The sequence below is a fragment of the Achroia grisella genome, unplaced genomic scaffold (genome assembly GCF_030625045.1).
Source record: "Achroia grisella isolate CSIRO2021 unplaced genomic scaffold, CSIRO_AGI_Agris_v1 utg558, whole genome shotgun sequence".
NCBI classification, from domain to species: domain Eukaryota; kingdom Metazoa; phylum Arthropoda; class Insecta; order Lepidoptera; family Pyralidae; genus Achroia; species Achroia grisella.
Window position 1 is genome coordinate 2,090,086 of NW_026712938.1, and position 20,714 is coordinate 2,110,799.

General features: G+C 33.4%; 1 protein-coding gene across 1 annotated transcript; it reads right to left on the reverse strand.

Annotated features, from left to right (window-relative positions):
- Positions 1–1,804: 1,804 nt before the first annotated feature.
- LOC131848415 (intraflagellar transport protein 81 homolog) lies at positions 1,805–20,291 on the reverse strand. Its single transcript, XM_059198259.1, has 11 exons — positions 20,086–20,291; positions 18,326–18,531; positions 8,045–8,232; positions 7,715–7,836; positions 7,109–7,240; positions 6,232–6,363; positions 4,921–5,121; positions 3,277–3,396; positions 3,010–3,183; positions 2,542–2,928; positions 1,805–2,086 (listed from the first exon to the last, which is right to left on the reverse strand). Exons 1-11 carry the CDS (start codon positions 20,230–20,232, stop codon positions 1,919–1,921), a joined length of 1,977 nt encoding a protein of 658 aa, XP_059054242.1. The 5' UTR covers positions 20,233–20,291; the 3' UTR covers positions 1,805–1,918.
- Positions 20,292–20,714: the final 423 nt, after the last annotated feature.

Below are 20,714 nucleotides of genomic sequence, written 5' to 3' on the forward strand. Positions count from 1 at the left end.
AAATCAAGTATTTTGCTGATAAAGTAATTTTATTACAATTATACGATTCTACAAATATATACGTTTTAAATTGCACAAACTAGTTTACGAGGCAGTAGGTATTAAGTACTTGCCTATACTATGGCAAAATGAGCAATTAATATGACTCGATCATATATCTATCATTCTCTGGTGGGGTAATAATGGAATCTTAGCGTAAGCAGGAACACCATTCCATTGTGACCCATTTAAAATAATACTGCACATAATTTTATTTTTAGACCAAACATGCCCATGTCAAATATTTTAAACTATATTTAATCTTCTTTAATTCATATTTATTTATTTTTATAACATATAAATAAAATATATTTTATTGTTTATGAGTGATGTAAATTTTCCTCAAAGTTAAATATAAGCATTTCAAAAAAATAAAAAGGACTACACAATCTGTCTTAAATGAAAATAGATTGTTTGCATAAGACCTTTGTTCGTAGAATGTCAATAACAGAGTAAAAAAGAATGAATAATATTATTAGGTCAAGATTGAAAATAAATTTCTTTGTCGTAGATAATTGAAGATAGTAAATTATTACGAGATCAACAGATTTCTTTTCCATCTTCTATTTAGGATAAATGTCAGATAATGACAGCTTTTTCTACATTGAACTGTACATACTAGACATTCCGTTTTGCCAATAATTAAGTGTTTTATATAGAACTAGCTACTCGCCCCGGCTTCGCCCATGTGTACAAGTATTATATATAAACCTTCCTCTAGAATCACTCTATCGATAAAAAAACAGCCTCAAAATCCGATGCGTAGTTTTAAAGATTTAAGCATACATAGGTACAGACAGCGACAGCGACTTTGTTTTATACTATGATGATAATAATGATGAAGATATCACAGATTCCCTCAAAAAATCCGAATGTATTTATTTATAAAAATGTTATATCTACATTTATGTGTATAATATGTGTCCATAACATATATATACTTAACATTATAACTTCGACAGTGTCTGTCTTTTTGTCACCCTTTGATGTCTAAATGGTTGAATAGTTCTTAATAAAATTGTATATGAATATAAATTGTATGAAGAGGACGAGCTTGGCTACCTTTTACCAAAAAATGCTGATGAAGTCTCGACTTCAGAAACAGCTGATATGTAGTTGTACCTGCTGCGGACCCGTAATCAGCCCAAATCTGGACTGATTTTTAGCATGTATTTGATACAATTCATCAGATAAAAAAAAGATTGTGTGGTCGCAGGCAATTTGTGTAAATATTAACAATTTATATATCAACTAACAGTAGAAATGTGTGGATGGTAGTGGTTGAACAGTTTTTCAGTTTTGTAACCTACTAGCTATTATATATCCTCGGATAAAAAGTTATTCAACTTATGTCTATCTGAGTATTTGTCATTCCAATCATTTCAATAGTCCTTGTTGTGAAGTAACTTTACACGTGAATGGAGAGATCTATTCATTGTCCTCACAAAATTTCGCCTGTATAATAATATTACAATGTCACAGTCATAGTTTTCAGCATTCTTATTGTTTTCTTTTTTTGTAATTTTTTTATTTTTGTTATTTACATAAATAAGAGTTACATAATACAACATATCGACCACAAAACCTGTTTCTTTCAAGATTCTCAATTTTAGCTATCAATAAGAATTCAAACAAAGGTAGCCTGATAAATAAAAGTACAAAAAAATAATTAAATTCTTTATATTAATATGCCAAATAGACAACTAGTATGAGAATAATAATTTATAATATTAGGTAACTATGTCACTGTAGTATTACCACAGAACAGAGTTGAATTATCCGCGTACATATAATAAGATAACGATATTTTAAAATTTCGTGATTGCTATCTATTACAAAAGTGCTATTATTTTGAAGCAAATATATATAAATTAGACATTCAGGTTAGTGTCAGCATTTGTGAATGCTGAGTTATATGCATACGACCCTGGCGCACAGCAGGTTCGTTGCGTGCTCGCGCCTTACATCTCAACAGTTGCAGCGTGTTCTCCCACAGCTTGGTCTGCTCCTCGACCTCCCCTTGTCGAGAACTAATCACACGTTGTTCCTGGATTAAAAATTACAAATAGTTGCTTGTAACACATGATGACTGATAGAGTTACATCCGAGGTAGTAAGTAGTAGGGTGGGTGGGAGATGTTACATTTGAACATAGGTCAAAGTCAATAGTGTATAATATTTACGCATGCCGATTAAAAATTCGAATCTAATTACATACAATTAACTATCTCTAGCGATGTAGCTAAATGTATGTGCTTTGGTATGTAGTAAATATATATGACATAGAACTCATAAGAAATGTAAAAGTACTTTTACTATACTATTTTACCGCCCAGATGAATCTCTGTTCGTACAATGGTTGACTGGGAGAAAATTCCTCAAGATAAAGTCCACCTTTATTGTATGTGTACCAATAAATATTTTATATAGGTATATATATAATGAATGAGAGAAACTTAATATTATTTTCTTATCTTATTAACTTTAAATTAAATTCAAGTACCTCCTCCAAATTCTTCACTATATGTTCCACATCAACAACTTTTTTCTTCAATGCTTCCATTTTAGACGGTTTCCTAGGAGACTGCATAGAATTTTTCATTTCAAACATCACAACTTCTTGCAAACTTTCCGCTTTGGTAATTTTTTGCCTCAAGTTTTTCCATTCATCCTCTTTATTGCTCAACTGGTCAGTCAACTCCTTCACTTGATTCTTGAGGGGTTCCATTTGTGACGTTATATTTATAGAAGTCGCTTCATACACCCGCTTCTTTTGTTCATATTGCTGTTGAACTGACTGAAATTCCTCTTTTACTGGTTTTATTTTGTCTGCAAGCGGTTGAATTTCTTGGCGTACTTGCGATAATTTTTGTGCAGTTTGTGCAACCAACTATAAAATTAAGAATAAAAGGTAGTTGAAAAATTTGAAGCATAGGAATGTTAACATGAAATATTGTTACGATAGAAATACCTGAGACAAATCATGTAATGATTTCTTCTTTAAGTCTGCCGATTTTATTTCATCGTTATCCGTAGCTTGATCGTCCTCAATTTTTAACTTTTTGTGATTCAGTAATGCCATTTCAACTGTAGGGTCATTTGTACTGATTATATGTAAAGTTCTGGCCAAAATTCCAGCCTCGACCTAAATGAAAATTCGATTGGAATATTAATATAAATACTACCTAAATATTTCTATTATCTCAATACATAATTTATACAATAAAATAATCATTACCTTGAACGTAGAAAGATTCGCACGCTGCCGTTTATAGACAGTACTTTTTGTGCGTAATGAATTGACATATTTTTTCAATTCTTCCCCTCTAAGTACTGTATCTCCCAGGAGCTGCCTAACCTGAATATTTTAAGCATACTTACTTTACTTTTAGATAAGTGACATTTTAGACCTATTTATTACCTACACATTCAACATGACTGATATTGGGAACTGTATGAAAGTACCAACATTTGTTGAATAATCCTCTGTATACATACAACAAAGGCTTGTTTAGTAAATAATGCCAAGATTTGTACATTATAATACTCTAATAATCTTATAAGGGAATATTAACTTATTCCATTTCAAATATATCTTAATTCCAATAGGTATAACTGACATGAGATCAAATTATTTTTGACATCTCAAAGGAAATATCACATTATTGCGGACCAACTTCTTAGTCTTAATAACCCATTATTGGAAATGAGAAAAATGTTTTATCAGATGGGCGATTACGTAAGTCGCCTGATAGATGTTACAAAATAGCCTGAAGATTTCAATTAACTCCCAACCACTAATCAACGCCACTCTGAAAATCGGCTTCTATTTTAGTGCAAAAATCGGGAATTAACGAGATTTCCAATTTTATCTTCGCACGAAATCACAATTTTCTTAAGGTAAGTAACCATAAGTAGTGCCTATAACCATGTTTTTTTCACTGATTATAGCACAATTATATTTTACTTTCAAAATTTACTTCACAGGGGTAGGAAGTACATATACCAAGTTATGTGATATATGTGCGTGTATACATTTACTTCAATATATTTTAAGTTTTTATTTTAATTTATGTCTCTAAAGTATGTTTTAATTGTATGGTATGAAATTTAATCATTATTCCATAGTTATCATTATGTGTATGAATTACTTAAGTACAATATTTAATTTAATATATAACTAGTAAAGTATAATATTTATTTTGATTATGATTAATACTGCATCCTTGTAAATGGCTTTGGACGATTTACAGTGGTTTTTACCACGGAGAATACATGGTAAACACTACAACAATTCGACGACCTCGGTGGTCTAGCAGTTTAGCATACCGCTTTACGTCCGATGATCATGGGTTCGATTCCTCGCATGGCACAAACATTTGTATTCATGAGTATGATTGTTTTGTATCGGTCTGGGTGTTATGTATGTATTTACGAAAAAAAATATATCTATATATTTGTATCAGTTAGGTATCTAGTACCCTTAACACAACCTTGAGCTAGCTTAACTTGGGTCTAGATGGCGCTGTGTGAATTGTCCTGAGATTATTAACATTGTTATTATGGTATGTTAAGAAGTTCACCTATCTCCTAAATGAAAACCGCATTAAAGTTCATACAATGGTTTTATAGATTATAGCGAACATACAGAGTTGCGACAGGGGAGGGTCAACATTTTATAATATATATAAATAGATAGATAGGTACCAGTATTAGGTACTTGGCGCTTGTGCTAATGCAAATATCTAAGATAGTGGCACATAGTATACGACATTGCTTCGTTATCTGATACTAAAGTTTTGGATTTCTTTAATCCAAAAAGTAAGATAAATTTGATACTATCTACCATTATAAAATACTTCGCAACTAATAAAGACCATACTTGCGACTGTAGATCAGCGAGGGTAGCCTCGTGTTCTTTGAGCGTGGCAGCGAGCTCATGCACGCGTGCGGCACTTGCATCCTTATTACGTCGTATTACAGCAGCTTGCTGGCGAAATGGCGCTAATTTGTCCTCTTGAGGTCCGGCAGCAGCCAGTCGACGTTGGACCAATTGCTCGAGTTCACCGTTTACAACAGCTATCTAGAATGTTCAAGCACGTTTTCGTAACACATCACTTGCCTACGGACAAAGATACAGGCAATAGATAGATTTTAAATATTAATATAATTATATCAATAACATTCTTGACATAAATACTATGTCTTGTTTCAAATACTTAGGTACTATCTGTTTGAAAGCCAATTGCATGTAAAATGTTAAAGCGCGAAGAAGTAGTAAACAAATAAATTATTATATGATATATGCCTACATTATAACCATACGCGAACGATTATGAAGATGTATGTCAAGATGGGTATTTGTTACTCTTTCACGCAAATACTACTGGATAAGGTTAAGAATAAAAGATGCATGATAATATAATAGGTATGTCGCTTATTCGTGGAACATCTGAATCACTACATAATTTATTTACGTACATAGAAATTTTAACTCAATAAAATAGTATCGATATTAGAAGTCGTAAATATCACGTGAGAAACTGAATTAATTAGCAGAACATTAAAATATTTATGTGCCACATGCAAGTCGTATTAAAGGCTACCAACCTCGCCGTCTGTAGTTATGCTCGAGCTTTGATGGAATCCTTTGAATTTACTACAAACGTGAACATAACCCCTGAATGTTGTTTACCTGTACATTTTTCTTTTAGTATTTTCACCATTTCTCTGGCCTTGTACATTTACACAGTTCTAGTATACCTGAGCTGTATAAATGTACAAAGGAATAAGTATAAACGTAGTACCTACTTACATTTATACTTATTCCTTTCTGTAGATATATGAACATCAAAGCGTCAAAGGATATTAACTTCTAATAAGATTCCATGTTTTCTGTTCATATCAGTCAAATATGTACGTTAAAATGAACCTAACTACCTATGTACAAATTTAAATTGAATAAATAAAAATACAATATGAATCAAAGTAGAAGCATCCACGTAAAATGCTTTTATTAAATTTATGTAGTTACCTTGAACTTCGTAATCCTTTAAAATAATGAGCTGATAAAGGTAACAAAAACTGCAGAATCAGAGTTTATTACGCTGAAAATAATAGCACTGATTCTTGAAATCTTATTGAATTGCAATGTTGGGTGAAATATAATAGATATATATTATAGAATCCCCACCTTATCTTGTACCAATACGAGATCGGACCGCGTCGGGTGGTGCTCCACAGCAATCGTTTGCATTATGTTTAATTCTTTCTGAAGATTCGCCATCTCTTGAGGTAGCTTTTCTTTTACGAGATAACTATTGAGCTGTAAATAATTACTTTATAAAATTACACGCTAATAATTAAACTATTAGAAAACAAATAATGTAGTGTCTAGAATCAAAATATAAAATATGCACCTTCACGACTATTGTTCCATATAATTTTTTATATTAATCTCTGCACTAAGCAGAGATTAATATTATACAAAAATTAAATTTTATATTTGTGACTTAAATATATAAATGAATACCTATATATTATTATAAAAGTTAACAATGTGTCTAATCTAATCTGATGTTGTTGTAACTGGCTAATCAGATATATATTTTATATTCTAAATTTGTATTTAAATTTATAGTTCTTTTATATTACATTAATTAAGTTACCTAATTGTCAGTAGTCTATATTAATATATTTTCTCCGTTTTACCTAGTTTTTTTGTTATTACTACAACTATACCTACTATAAATATATTTAAGCACTAGTTGTTATCCACGAGTTCGTGGGCGTGGTATTTAATTTATTTTATTATTTAAATAATTTTTTTAATAAAAGTAGTCTAATTTAATGCTATAACATTTACTGAAATCAACGACATCAGCGAGTGAAAGTCCCGTAAATATCAGTACAGCTATTTTAGAGATGAAGAAACAGAAGGACCGAAATTTTTTAAATCTTATAGATTTACGTTTGACCTCAACACCTATTCATTAGCCATAATAATTACCTACTATTCGATATCTCTCACTATTACTATTATAATACTAAGATAATAAATAAATAATTACCTGAATTTCTTCTTGCAGGTGTTTAATAGCTTCATGTGCTGATTTTGGAGTAGCACTTTGTCCGTGAATAACATTCAAATATCTTTTCAATTGATCTGAAGCTAACTTCAATTGTGATTGTTGTATCTCATACTGTAAATATTTTTTATGCCTTATATGTACTAAAAGGGAGCAATGTATATTGTAAATCTGCTACAAATATGTAAACATGAACTCAACATAACATTCATTCAATTAAGGTAATACCTACAGGTCATTAGATACAGGATACTATATAATAACATAGCATACACTCTAATGGCAATGATATTGTGATGATGATGACGTTGACGATGTGATGACGTTTGTGACAATTGTGCGAAATTGACAGTGTACAATAACCTGACGCTTCTTCTAATGGAAGTTAGTAATGTTTCCATTAAAAAAAGCGTCAGGTTATATATTATTTCTCTTACATGTGAGATACAAATGTAGATTTAGTAGATTAATATTTATTGATTGAGTTTAATAAAATTATTCTTAAGAAAATTAAGTGATAAAATATTTGAATGATCTATAAAATTAAAGATCGTAAAAATACTAGAAGAAATAAATTAAAATCCATACCTGACTATCCAATTCCTTAGCCTTTTCTTGCTGAAATCTTAATGCTTTACTCACATTCAGCAATTCCTCCTTATTACTTACGTCAATTAAATTTACTTGAACATTTTCTAAACGTTTTATCACTGAAACATATTAGATCTGAATTCATATTCATATAGGTAGTAATTACCTACTTTCAACATTGAGTATACGAAAGCTGAAATTGGTGGGCCAGTTGTAAGCAAACGTCAAAAGTTTGCGTAATCGGGGGTCGTGTTTTACAACTATCCTAACAGAATGTTAATGGGACAAAGCATAAAAGTAAACTGAAATGTTACTATTAATACACACCAATGTCTCTTTCTACGGCCATTTCCTTTATATCATTAATAATTTCCGTTGCGCTCTCTTTCCTCAACATTCTTGTTCTCTTATGTACGTCCTTGAATTCATCTATCAGGTTTTGGTATAAATCTAACATGTCCTGAATAGTGTTGTTTCGAGCCACTTCAGTCGGTATGTCAGGAATTTTCAAATATCTGACATTAATAAACAGAACATAGGTAATAAGATCAGGTTTTATTCCTATATTGTTTTTATTAGATATGACGTAATAAACATTTAATTTCCCCCATTTATGATTAACTGTAATTCTTAATACATAGAACTATAACTTAGAATGTTTTCATATGCACATATGAAAACATTCTAATAAATGCTAATGACTGTAGGTAAAATAAAAAAACAGAAAGAAAGAGACAGAAACTACTGCAAACGTAGAAAGTAAAAATAAGTCCAGAAATAGTAGTACTAAAGATAAAACTTAATCATTTCTAAAATAAAGTCAAAATTATTGTTACTAATTGTTCAATACTGATTCATAAAGTATTATACGGATAATTATTGACGCATAAATACGACACGTCATATTTATAAGCTAGTTATTGAAGTCGCTGGCGGAAGACCCAAAAAAAACCAATTTTTATAAGTAAACTAAATTTAATTCTAAAAATTAATTATTACAATTATATAGGTGTCTTCGGATCGATGTGTGATCCGTAAGTGCAATTATATAAAATTAAAAATCAGGGAAATGGGTGTTATTGCTGTGGGGACTAAAATGCTGATTCGACGCAGGTGGTTTTCTCGGTAGCGCACCTTCTTGCGTCATGCTTGGTGGTCCGATCCGATCGCCGTTGAGGATGTGTCGTAATACTTGCTAGGTATCTACTATAACACCTCCCCGTTCAGATTAGCAATTATTTTTGAAGCTTCAGCTGAGAGAATATTGCGGACTGTGGCATCTCGATACTGGTAGGGGTTTCAGTTTCAGGGGGCAGTTCTTCAGGTGTACCTTGATTAGTCTTATATTTCCATACTGTAATTATTATAAGACAGCCCAATATAATGATGTAAAGTGGAATCGTAGTATGAAATAGGAACGATTTTGAGGTTTGCTCGTGTGTAGGATGCTGCAAGATCACCTTGTGCTGAATTTCATGAAGTCTTGTAAGGTCTATTGATTTAAGATTTACATGAGGTATTTTATGGTCACGGAGTTGCATATTCTGGGAGAATTGCAGTATCTTCATAGGTTGTCCTTCCACTCTATTATTAATGTTAGTTATGGTGAATTCCGGGGTATAAAGAAAGCAGTTTACTGGGATTGTTGCGAGATAACTTCCATTCAGAATACTGTAAGTTTCTTTTCCACATAGTGTATGAATTGTAGTAGCATTGGGGAATGATATTATATAGTGTCTCTCATCTAGCTCTTCCATAGCCACTTTAGATAGGTTAACTGTTGCTACTTCGCAGACTGGGTCGATAGATTGCTTGAATATAAGATTCTGTATGCAGTCAGGATGCTGTCGAAGTTGATGATCCATCTTATCTCCGCAGACATACCAATTTTCATACTTCGGGCATTCTGCCTCTATATACACATAACCTTTCCTGTTAGTTGCAATCAATGGATAAGGAGGAATGAGGACCTGCTTATATTTATTGGGAGCTACAGCCAACTTGTATAAATCGTAACTATCTGAGGAAAATATGGGTATTTTAAAACTAATAACTATCTGATTATCTGAATAATAGAAACCTGGCTTAATTATATCGTAGTATACCCTAAGTTCTAAGTTTAATATTCTATCCTTACCATAAATCTTAACTAACTTCTGGACCATTTTGTTTAAAGTATCGATTTTAATCATAGAATGATGCATAGAAGAAGCGCGAATGAAAGCTAATATATTTTCGATTCTAAATAGTTCATTTAATACGTCGTCTATATTTTCAGTTATAATTGCTAAGTATTGAGCGAATTTAGCGTATTTTATTAGGTCGTTATCTGAGTGAGCATCGTTATCGTATAACAGCTGCAAAGTCTCGTTAATTTTTACCTGATTTTCAACTAATTTATTAACTATATCCGTATGTTGAGCCATCCACTCCTTACTGAGGCTGATATGACTTTCAAGCTCATGATTTACTTTTATGTCATTACTTTGGAGAATTTTGATAGCATTGTCATACTTAATAGCGTCAGATTGATCTAGGTTTCCCGTGATACTTTTTATTATAGAGCCTATACCATCGACGAGACCTCTCCGTACACGCTTTGGCTGTAATGTATCTAACTGATCTTTAACCTTACATAATTTATTAGATAAATATTCTATTTGAAGTTCGTATAGTATGTATGTATCATTAGTTAACATAATTTTATAATCTAATAGCTGGTTCTGTACTAATTCTAACGTATTACTAATATTATCTAATTGTACGTGCTGTAGAAACGTATGGTAATGGGTTATAAGCCTTGTTGTTCCAAGTCGGAATGGTAGCAGTCCAGGACCATCATCGAGACTCTCAAGTGTTATCTCCTGATTGATCTCTTGAGGAGTTATCAAAGGAGCAACCAGGATCAGAAGCACCCTGTAACAATTGGGCACTTTTAGGGGTTCTCTTTAATCTGCGTTTTGCGACGGGTCCCTTTTTCTTTGAGGTATATATATGTATAGGAAGATCGGCAAGAACTGTATCCTGACTATATCTAGGGGCTATTTTCTGACGGCTAGCTAATGGGTTACTAATATATACAGTTTGTTGAGGTTGATATTCAAATTCTGGCTCTCTATTTTTATTACGATTTTCCATTATACGGGTGCGGCTTTCCAGCGATGCCTCTCCTATTGTGTCGTAAACTAACTGCATTCTTTCTCTATGATTTTGTATATACTGTTGAAATAGGTGCCTACTTATATCCATGTCGAGAGGATCTCGGGGATCTAAATGGCCTGTTATAATATCATAAGGTCTGCATTTTGTAAAAGAATGTATAGAACTATTATAGGCTAAAATAGCATACGGAACTAGATTAACTACGTCCTCGTCGTTATGTTTTAATTTGAGGATACGTAAATGTTCTAATAAAGTACTATGGAATCTCTCTACTATTCCATTATCATTTGGGGAATGCGGTAAAATCTTATGATGATTTATTTTATGCAAAACAGTAAATTCATTAAATAACATATTTGTAAATTCTGTGCCGTTATCAGATACTATCGATAACGGTAGACCATGGTGTGTGCAGAATTTTAAAAGGGCTTGTAATATACTAATAGCTGTGCTATCCCGTATGTGGTATGCCTGTGCATATTTAGAAAACACATCTACGATAGTTAAATATTTTTCATGATGTATGGTGAATAGGTCTATATGTACTACTTCAAAGGGCTTTGTAGCAGGTGGAACTATACGGAATTGTGGTCGTATAGGATTACGATCGTATTTGGCTTGACCACAAATGGCACAATCATTAATTATTTTTGTTACTTGGTCCTTCATTTTAGGCCAGTAGTAACGTCTTGATAGAGCTAAGTAGCACTCATTAATGCCGCGGTGATTAGTTTTCCCTTCATGATAATTTTTAATTATATCCTGTTGTCTTAAGTATTCTTTTACATTCTCAACTTCAGACGTAGTCAATACAAGTTGCATCGCAGAGCTTTTAAACTTATTTTGAATAATTGGTACTATATCATACATTGCTAACCGTGGGTTAATAAATAGTGCGGTTTTAATTTTAGGATTAACATATTCTTTCATAATTTCTACAATATCGCTTTCTAAATTTGTCTCGGATACTTGAGCAGATATCCTTGTGTGTGTTTCAAAAGGCTTCGATGTGGTAGCACGCTTTCTGATGTCACTAACTACGGTAATGACGAGCTGTCTATGAAATTTATTCAGTGGTTGGTCAACTATTGGAATCTCTAATATTGGGTTTTCTCTACTAGTATGAGCAGATAGAGTAGATGAATTTGAAAGAGGGCGTTCAGATGGGTTGACAACCAGTGAATTAGCTTCCTCGTTGTGAATTTCAATACGAGAAAGGGCGTCGGCGTTAGTATTATTTCGTCCCTTTTTGTAAACTACTGAAAAATCGAACTCGGATAATTTTAGCTTCCAACGAATTATTCTCGAGTTCGGTTCCTTCAAACTCATTACCCATTGGAGGGGTTTATGGTCCGTGACAATTTTGAATTTACGACCAAATAGATACGGCCTAAAATATTTAGTCGCCCAGACAATAGCAAGAAGCTCCTTTTCAATCGTACTATAGTTGGCTTCGCTGTCATTAAGGGTACGCGATGCAAAGCAAATGGGTTTGTCTGAACCTAATGTACCCTGGGACAATATCGCGCCTAAAGCTACATTAGATGCATCAGTCGTTAAAATGAAGTCTCTTGCAAAATCCGGGTACTGTAAAATCGGATCGTTAGTTAAGAGAGTTTTACACTTCTCGAAACAACTAACATATTCTGAATTAACTATTACCTTCCTACCTTTTTTCAGACATGTCGTTAATGGTTTAGTAATAGTAGCGAAATCGGGAATAAACTTTCTGTAATATCCAACCAAACCAAGAAATTGTTTGATTTCTTTCGGTGTTTTTGGAAGAGGATAGTTCTGAATAGCTGTAATTTTGTCGGGGTTTGGTTTAATTCCATCCTTGGTGATTATATGCCCTAAATAAGCGGTTTCAAGCTTGAGAAATTCGGATTTATCCATCTGGATTTTAAAATTCGATTCTCGTAGTTTTTGAAATACCTTGTCAAGATTGATCATGTGTTCCTGGAGAGAGGTACTGAATACAATGATATCGTCTAAATATACTAAGCATACAACGTTTTGAAGGTCCTTAAGAACATTGTCCATTACCCGTTGGAAAGTAGATGGGGAATTTTTTAAACCCATGGGCATGCGTAAAAATTCATAATGTCCGTTCTCAACGTTGAATGCTGTTTTAGCAATATCACTGGGTTCCATCTCGACCTGATAAAACCCACTGGCAAGATCTAAAGTAGAGAAGTATTGACAGTTTCCGAGTTTATCTAGAACATCTGTAATATTAGGAATAGGGTACTTATCGTCATATGTTTTTTCGTTTAATTTTCTGAAGTCTACTACTAATCGCCATTTAGTTTTACCCGAAGCGTCAGCCTTTTTGGGTACGACCCAAATAGGTGAGCTCCATGCAGATTCTGATGGTTGGATAATACCCTGATCTAACATCTTGCCTATCTGATCTCTAACTTCATCCCTATGTACGTATGGGTACCGGTAATTCTTTCCGTGCACTGGTATTTCGTCCGTAGTCCTAATTTTATGTTTAACTTTATTCGTAAAAGTTAATGATTCTCCGTCAATATAAAACACATCCGCATATTTAGTACATAATGTTTCTAAGTTAGCGCGTTCCTCCGGATTTAAATGATCTGTGCGTAGTCGTGAGAGGACTTCTTGTACTCGCGAGGGTAACTGCTTAGTACGGAATGATTCCATGTTATATGTTTCAGCTTGAATAGCACGATCCATGGAAAATATTATATCATGATTTGTTGGGTTTGCAATTTCAACAAATCCGCGACTATTTTTTACCATAGTTACACAGTCACTAACGATACAATTAGAAAAAAATTGTTGCTTAATAAAAGCTTCACCGTCTTGTAAATTAATTGGAAGTCTTAGCAATTTCTTTGAATAAGCAGGAATAACATCCTCGTATAAATTAACGTTACAAGAATTATATAAATTAATGGGGATACTACTATTACGGGTTTTAAGTAATTTATTTTTAAGATCAATATTTGATTCTAGTTGTTCCAGTAAATCATATCCAATTAAACCATCAAAAGTTTTGTGAAATTTATAAATGAATAATTTCATTCCATCTGGCTCCCTAAACTCTTTAAAGTAAGGAATAGTAATAGAATAATTATGTCTAGACGTAGTATGGGCATTCGTTACTTCAAACGGTTCATAGTTTAAGTGAACATTATAGAAAAATCGGTCTACAGCTTCTGGAGATATGAATGATTGATTCGCTCCAGTGTCTATAAGAAATTTCATAGGTGGATTTGAAATTTGTATAAATGGTAATTGCCTTTGAGTGTGCATATTAATTTCTATTTTGATTTTTCTGATTTCCCCCGCTTGGGAAAATCCTGCTCCTCAATAGAACTTGTTGAAGGTTGAGGATCCGCAGGGTAAGTATGATCCTCATTCAAGTTATTAAAATCTTGGTCGTTATAATTAAAGTAATCCGTCTTATTTTCTAAATCATAATTATGTTCGAAATAATAGTTATCATAATCGTAGTATGGAGAAAAATCGGTATAGTAATAATAATCATTATAATTATAGTCAGAACATTCATTCATATTCATATCCCTAGTCTTAAAATAGTTCGATGGAGGCGGATTTCCATGTCTATGCCAATCATGTCCAGTTAATTGACCCTGTATAGGTCTTTCCCTAGCGACATAATGGCTTACACCACTCATGGGTTTAGGCCCTTGAGTTTGCGGAGCTTGCCTTGAAGGTAATTGAAATTTATTAAATTGAGGGTTATAATTTGGGGGTGTTGACCTAAATATCTGTTGTGTGCGTGAAGGTATACCTGGAGGTCTGTATTGTACAGGCTGGTTAGGCGGATAACTAGCTTTCCATGGTTGTTGCATGGGCGGTGATTGCCACTGGTGCAAAAGAGGTGGTCGTACTAAGGAATTGATCGGCTTATAAATAGGTATAGTACTAGATGGTAAGGCCAAAGAAGACGGTTTAGGTAGTGGATTATGCATATGTGCCTTTTTATCATTATTTTCATTACGGCCTTGCAAATAAATGACGTTCAATTCCTCTTGTACAAACTCGAGAGCTTTCTCGACATTATCAGGACGCATGCAACGTATTCTAGAACCTAATGGCTCTTTTAAGCCTCGAACAAATGCATCTTTAGTTAGTTTCCTATATAAAATACGTTTCGCCTCGACAGTAGTGCTAATAGTGTCGTGCAAAGTCACATAAGTCATTATAGTGCTGAACATGTTAACGCAATGGTCATAAAATTCCTGTGGAGACCTATTTCCTTGTGTAGCTAACATAAGATCATTGTAAAGAGCGGTCTCGTCTCTTTGATCCGAAAAATTATTAATTAAATCTTTTTTAATGCTATCCCAATTCTCAGATAATCCGTTAGAATTTACTATGCGCGCGGCTGGTCCAGTTATTTTATTTAAAATAGCATTTACAATACATAAATTAACAAACTCGTTGCCAGGATTTTCCTTAATACAATACTCATTAACAAATTGGTCACAAAGACGGATAAATCTAGGTAAGACGTGAGGATTACCATCAAATTCTGGTACTAGGCGCATGGCCTTCAGAATATTATCTACGTCACCCATATTACTATATTCCGACTCCTCGGACACTGATTCTAAAGTTAAATCTCTATTTCTATCTAAATTGAGCCTACGGGATAGTCTATCGCGCGCAGGCCCTCTAGGGGTGATTTTCCTAGGGTGGAAAATGGTTGCAACTAAACTATATAACTATTCACTTTACACCTTGAGAGCAACTTTACAGGAAAAATGTATAGTGTACTCACATGCGCTGCATATTGGTAGTTCTAGGATCGATGTCTTGATTTCTCTTCCAGCCAGGAAACTTCAGGTTCTTCTTTCTGGATACTCGTGGACGCGAATCGCTCGCGACGACGATAGCGATCATAGACGACACGGTAATCGATGTGAGATATACCCTATTTCTATTCTCGATACGTCTCGAGTATCCTACCGACTGCGCCAGTTATTGAAGTCGCTGGCGGAAGACCCAAAAAAAACCAATTTTTATAAGTAAACTAAATTTAATTCTAAAAATTAATTATTACAATTATATAGGTGTCTTCGGATCGATGTGTGATCCGTAAGTGCAATTATATAAAATTAAAAATCAGGGAAATGGGTGTTATTGCTGTGGGGACTAAAATGCTGATTCGACGCAGGTGGTTTTCTCGGTAGCGCACCTTCTTGCGTCATGCTTGGTGGTCCGATCCGATCGCCGTTGAGGATGTGTCGTAATACTTGCTAGGTATCTACTATAACAAGCTCCCACGTTTGTTTATTAAAGATAAACGAAGCAAACGAAGAATTGTTTGACTTGTTCATAGCTAAAACGATGTTCTCATTTCGCCATATATGTAGTTAATTGAATCTCAATTTACAATAGAAGGTACAGATAACATAACTACTACTATGAGGGCATAGAACGGAAAGCAATAGACGCCGTGACGATGGACCATAATCCATTGATCCATATTGCTATCAAGGTGCCTTGAATATGCAAAATCAATAGACCACAGGATGATAACACCATTTCAATAAATTGCTCGTTTTCCAATTTGAATATTGCCAGTATCGCCGCTTAAAATATTCACAGATAGAAATTCGCATCGGATCAAAAGCGTCGGAACAATACGGATGTACCTGACACCTGTTTAAAGTATTATAATTTATTGTGTATTGGCAAGGGCAATGATATATTTAGGCAAGGATGAAACGCACTAACGCCAACTAAAGAAATTACGCGGATCTAGTATGTCCATCCTTTTGGAGCATGTGAATTGGCAAACCACATCTAGTGTGGTATAGTGAAAAATAGTTTCAAGTATATTGTTAATATCAAGCATCATTATTATAATTCTATTTTTTCATTTAGGCTTCGGCTATTGTAGGATATTCTCATTTTTTCAATTAATACATATTTAGTCGCTCATTAAAAAAATCTATCAGTGATATAGTAAGCTACATAAGCTTACTATATCACTGACAGAATTTTTTGAGTATATTTAGTGTAAACAAAAAAACTGTTTATAATGTTAATTTAAAATGTGTTCACTTATCTGTGTGATCCGTATTTAGAACTTCCTTTGTCTAAGCAGGTTGTATCTCCGGCTTGATTATTGGAGCAAAGGGCGCTTGGTTATACTGGCCACAAATAAAAACATGTGGCCACCACAAATTTCAAATATAGAATAAAACAGCAATTGAAAAAATAACTAGAAGAAAAAGGACGCTCCATATTTCAACTATTATTAAACAAGAAAATTATTTAGTTAGTTAATATAAAATAATTGTTTCTATTAAAATATATACACTCTAGAGTGCGTGGCCATTGAACTGTAGGTATTACACATCTGGGCGAAATCGTATTTCTCCTTTCTTTTCCATTAATTAATTTATTTTCAGTAAAACACAGCCTACTCTCTATTTTTATGTATTCTTTATACGGATTCGTAATGCAACACTGTGATTTAGCTTATGTAACAGTTTATTCTATTAATATTTTTCCTACTCTATAGGTCAGAATAAACACAGCATTGTGCGTAAATATCTTGACGTTTGATACCGAGTTCCAAATAATAATTTCATTGAGGAAAAGTCCGCACACGTATTATATACGTTCACGTCACGTACTGCCGAACTCGACAGACTCATTAATTTCATCAAGACTGGATGATTAATACTGGTATAAATTATTTCTAATTTACTAGATACAGCGTGTAGCCTATCGATAGAAAAAGTACAATCGTTATTAGGCAACAGAAAATCCGCAGTTTTTGTTTGTTTTAATATAGTTAGGTACCTATATTTTTGCATTTAAAATTATCGAATACCTACTCACCTATACCTATTTTTTGGGTTCTAAAGTCATCGATTACCTACATCCAAGTAGGTAATCAAATGATTAATTGGTGGGTATTAGAAGTCAGTGCCGGATTAAGACAACGTGGGGCTTTTTATTATTGTTTCAAGAGGTCCATGGTTTGTTTTCTATATTTAAGTTTTGGGTTAAAAAAAACTCTCACAATGACAAATCTTGTACACAAAATACTTAACCTCTTTTGTTAATAAGTTTTTGTTGTAAGTAGGTAGGTACTTAGTTGTATCATTTGCTACTATTGCTACTACGTTAATCTGGCAGTAATCTGTTATTAGACGTAGATACTACTATTAGTCACGTTGAATATTATCGTCAATTTTGGACGATAAAAAGGAGACTAATCAATTATTAATATTTTGTATAAAAAACAATATTGACAATTCTTCGTATACCTACGACTGGTTGAATGTACCTACTTACATCACGGAAAATCAAATAACACAAAGGACATTACAGTAGGTACCTAATACGTGCTATGTAAAGATAATGATAGTAACTATCTATAATTTTCAACTAGTAACCGCTTTGTTAAAATTGCACTAAAGAACTTACTTAGCGAGATAAGCTGTATTCTTAACTTGTTCTTTATTAGTTAGCAGCCAGTGCAACACGTGGTGTATGGTCCGAGAATCACCTGCTAACAGCTGCGTCCTAAAATAAGCCGGCTCGACGTTGGCCGGTGGACGGTATTTCACACTTCCCAACATCTCGAGAAGTCGCATTGAAACTGTTTCAGTTTCGTCTTCATTAATATCAAGCTGAAAGTAAGTAATAATTACAATGGTACCTATACCTAAAACAAGATGTCCTCCCTCCGCATTTCACTAGTTCTCCGTTTATTTATTTATTAATACCTTATTTATTAACACTTTATTGCACCAGAAAGACAAACAATTAAATAAAGAACAAACAAGTAATAAGTAATAAGGTACAAAAGGCGGTCTTATCGCTTAAGCAATCTCTTCCAGACAACCTTTGGGTAGAGGAGAGAAGACAGAAAGTGGTAGATGGCGCAAGAATGGACTAGAGAAATATAAAAGGCATATTAATACTAAATAATAATAATTTACATATACTACTTACATATATATATATATATATATATAATACAATTTATATACATACATACACACAAATATTATATACAAATACAAAACACACAGGAGTGTTTATTTTGTATTTGTATATAAGTAAATTATTGTATAAGAGTAATTATGTAACACGCAATTTCGAATAAGCTAAGTGGATGAAGACTGACAGATCAAGAAAAGTTTAGTTGGAGAGATAGTAACATTTAACAGAGTTCTTGAAAACGGACAGTGATGGTGCGCTACGAATAGAGAATGGAAGTGAGTTCCACAAACGAATAGCTAGTACAGAAAGGGATTTAGTATAGAATGAGGATTTATGGATAGGGGTTTTTAAACTAAGGTTTGTAGCACTGCGTAGCCCATGACTTTGTGCCTCACCGAGAAATAAGAATCTTTCTTTAAGGAGTAGTGGGTTTAAAAAGAATGGAGTAGAGAAGAGAAAGAATATGCCACGGCGAATAGCCATTGAGCTGTGAACGATAATGAGAAATGTGGTCATATTTACGAAGTCCAAATATGAACCTGATACATATATTTTGGAGACGCTCAAGTTTGTTTAATTGGTCTTCGTTTATTTCCTTTACACCATGCAAGAAATTATAGAACTGCTGTAAACTAGTAAAGGAGGTTTTCATACATAATGTATCCTAATAATATACGTGTATATTTGGGTATATTGTATAAAACACCAGCGATGTAAACGAAACGAGCCGGTATATCTATGTAAATAGCGAGAAAACTTACTTACATATATATGACACTGGCGAGCTACCAATAAAGGGTGATAGTATGAAAGTAAAGTTAGGTCAGTTACCCTACCATAATACATTTACCAAGAATTAACCACGATGGATAATATTCCAGCGCGGACCATGTGGAAGTCATTCTGACATTGTATATTGCTAAGAATGGGGTCACTATTCCCTGTTACTAACAATCCCCTTCCTCCACATATAACCAGGGTTGCCAGATATAAAATATTCACCTGAACAGTTATATTTCAGCACTGTTTATGGTATTTTTTTTAACATCTGGCTACTCAGACCTTGCTTGCTAATGTTCTAATTAATTTCCGTATTAGAATACGGAAATTAATTAGAACATCCTCAATTGCGGTCATCATCAGCCGCTCGAGAGCACCTCAAAGTCAGTTCTTTGATTGAGTCAATTACTGCCATAATGACAAAAGAGTGTACCATGGGCAAAAAAAATTATACCTACCCTTTCACCAGCGTTGTAATTGACGAGCAAGTCGACCAACAGCTGTAGCAATTGCTTCTCGTTCAAGGCGTCGAACTTTATTAGGTCATAGTTCCGACCAAGATTTGCATTCAATTCCTTCACAATAAACTTTATTTGTTCCGTCATTTTAATTATCCCACTTTACAATAGTACGATTTTATTACCTAGCTACTGAAGAAGTTATCGCTTTGTAATTCAGTTCGAAAAATATGTTTACATTCATCGTTGTCATAGCAACGTGAAAATTTTCAATAACAAATTTGTGCGTATCCCTCATTATAAAATTTTATTATCATAGCGTTTGAAAAACGATTTTGTAATTACTATATTTGCTGATATCTTAACACAATCGATGATGTACTAAGTAAAACACTCATTCTATTATATGTATTTCTAAAATTAAATTCATAAGTTCCGCTGAGCAAATAATCACTATGCTTTTTTGTGAAGTGCTTAGATATACAAAACGGAAAAAAATGTATTGTGCAATTTAATATGTGACCAAATAAATATTTCCCTATAGCATAGTGATTATTTGTCACATAATAGGTACTGCCAATAAGCTTTAGTGAAGAAATTCGGCTGTTAGGCTGGCACGGTTACCGCTT

What these genes read in the sequence shown, in the direction of transcription:
- LOC131848415 (XM_059198259.1), bottom strand. Translation starts at nt 20,232, where the DNA reads ATGACGGAACAAATAAAGTTTATTGTGAAGGAATTGAATGCAAATCTT. An exon ending in ATTACAACGCTGGTGAAAGG is followed by an intron (nt 18,532 to 20,085) that starts GTAGGTATAATT and finishes ACTTACTTTCAG; the next exon opens with CTTGATATTAATGAAGACGA. An exon ending in CGAATCTTTCTACGTTCAAG is followed by an intron (nt 3,184 to 3,276) that starts GTAATGATTATT and finishes ATTTTCATTTAG; the next exon opens with GTCGAGGCTGGAATTTTGGC.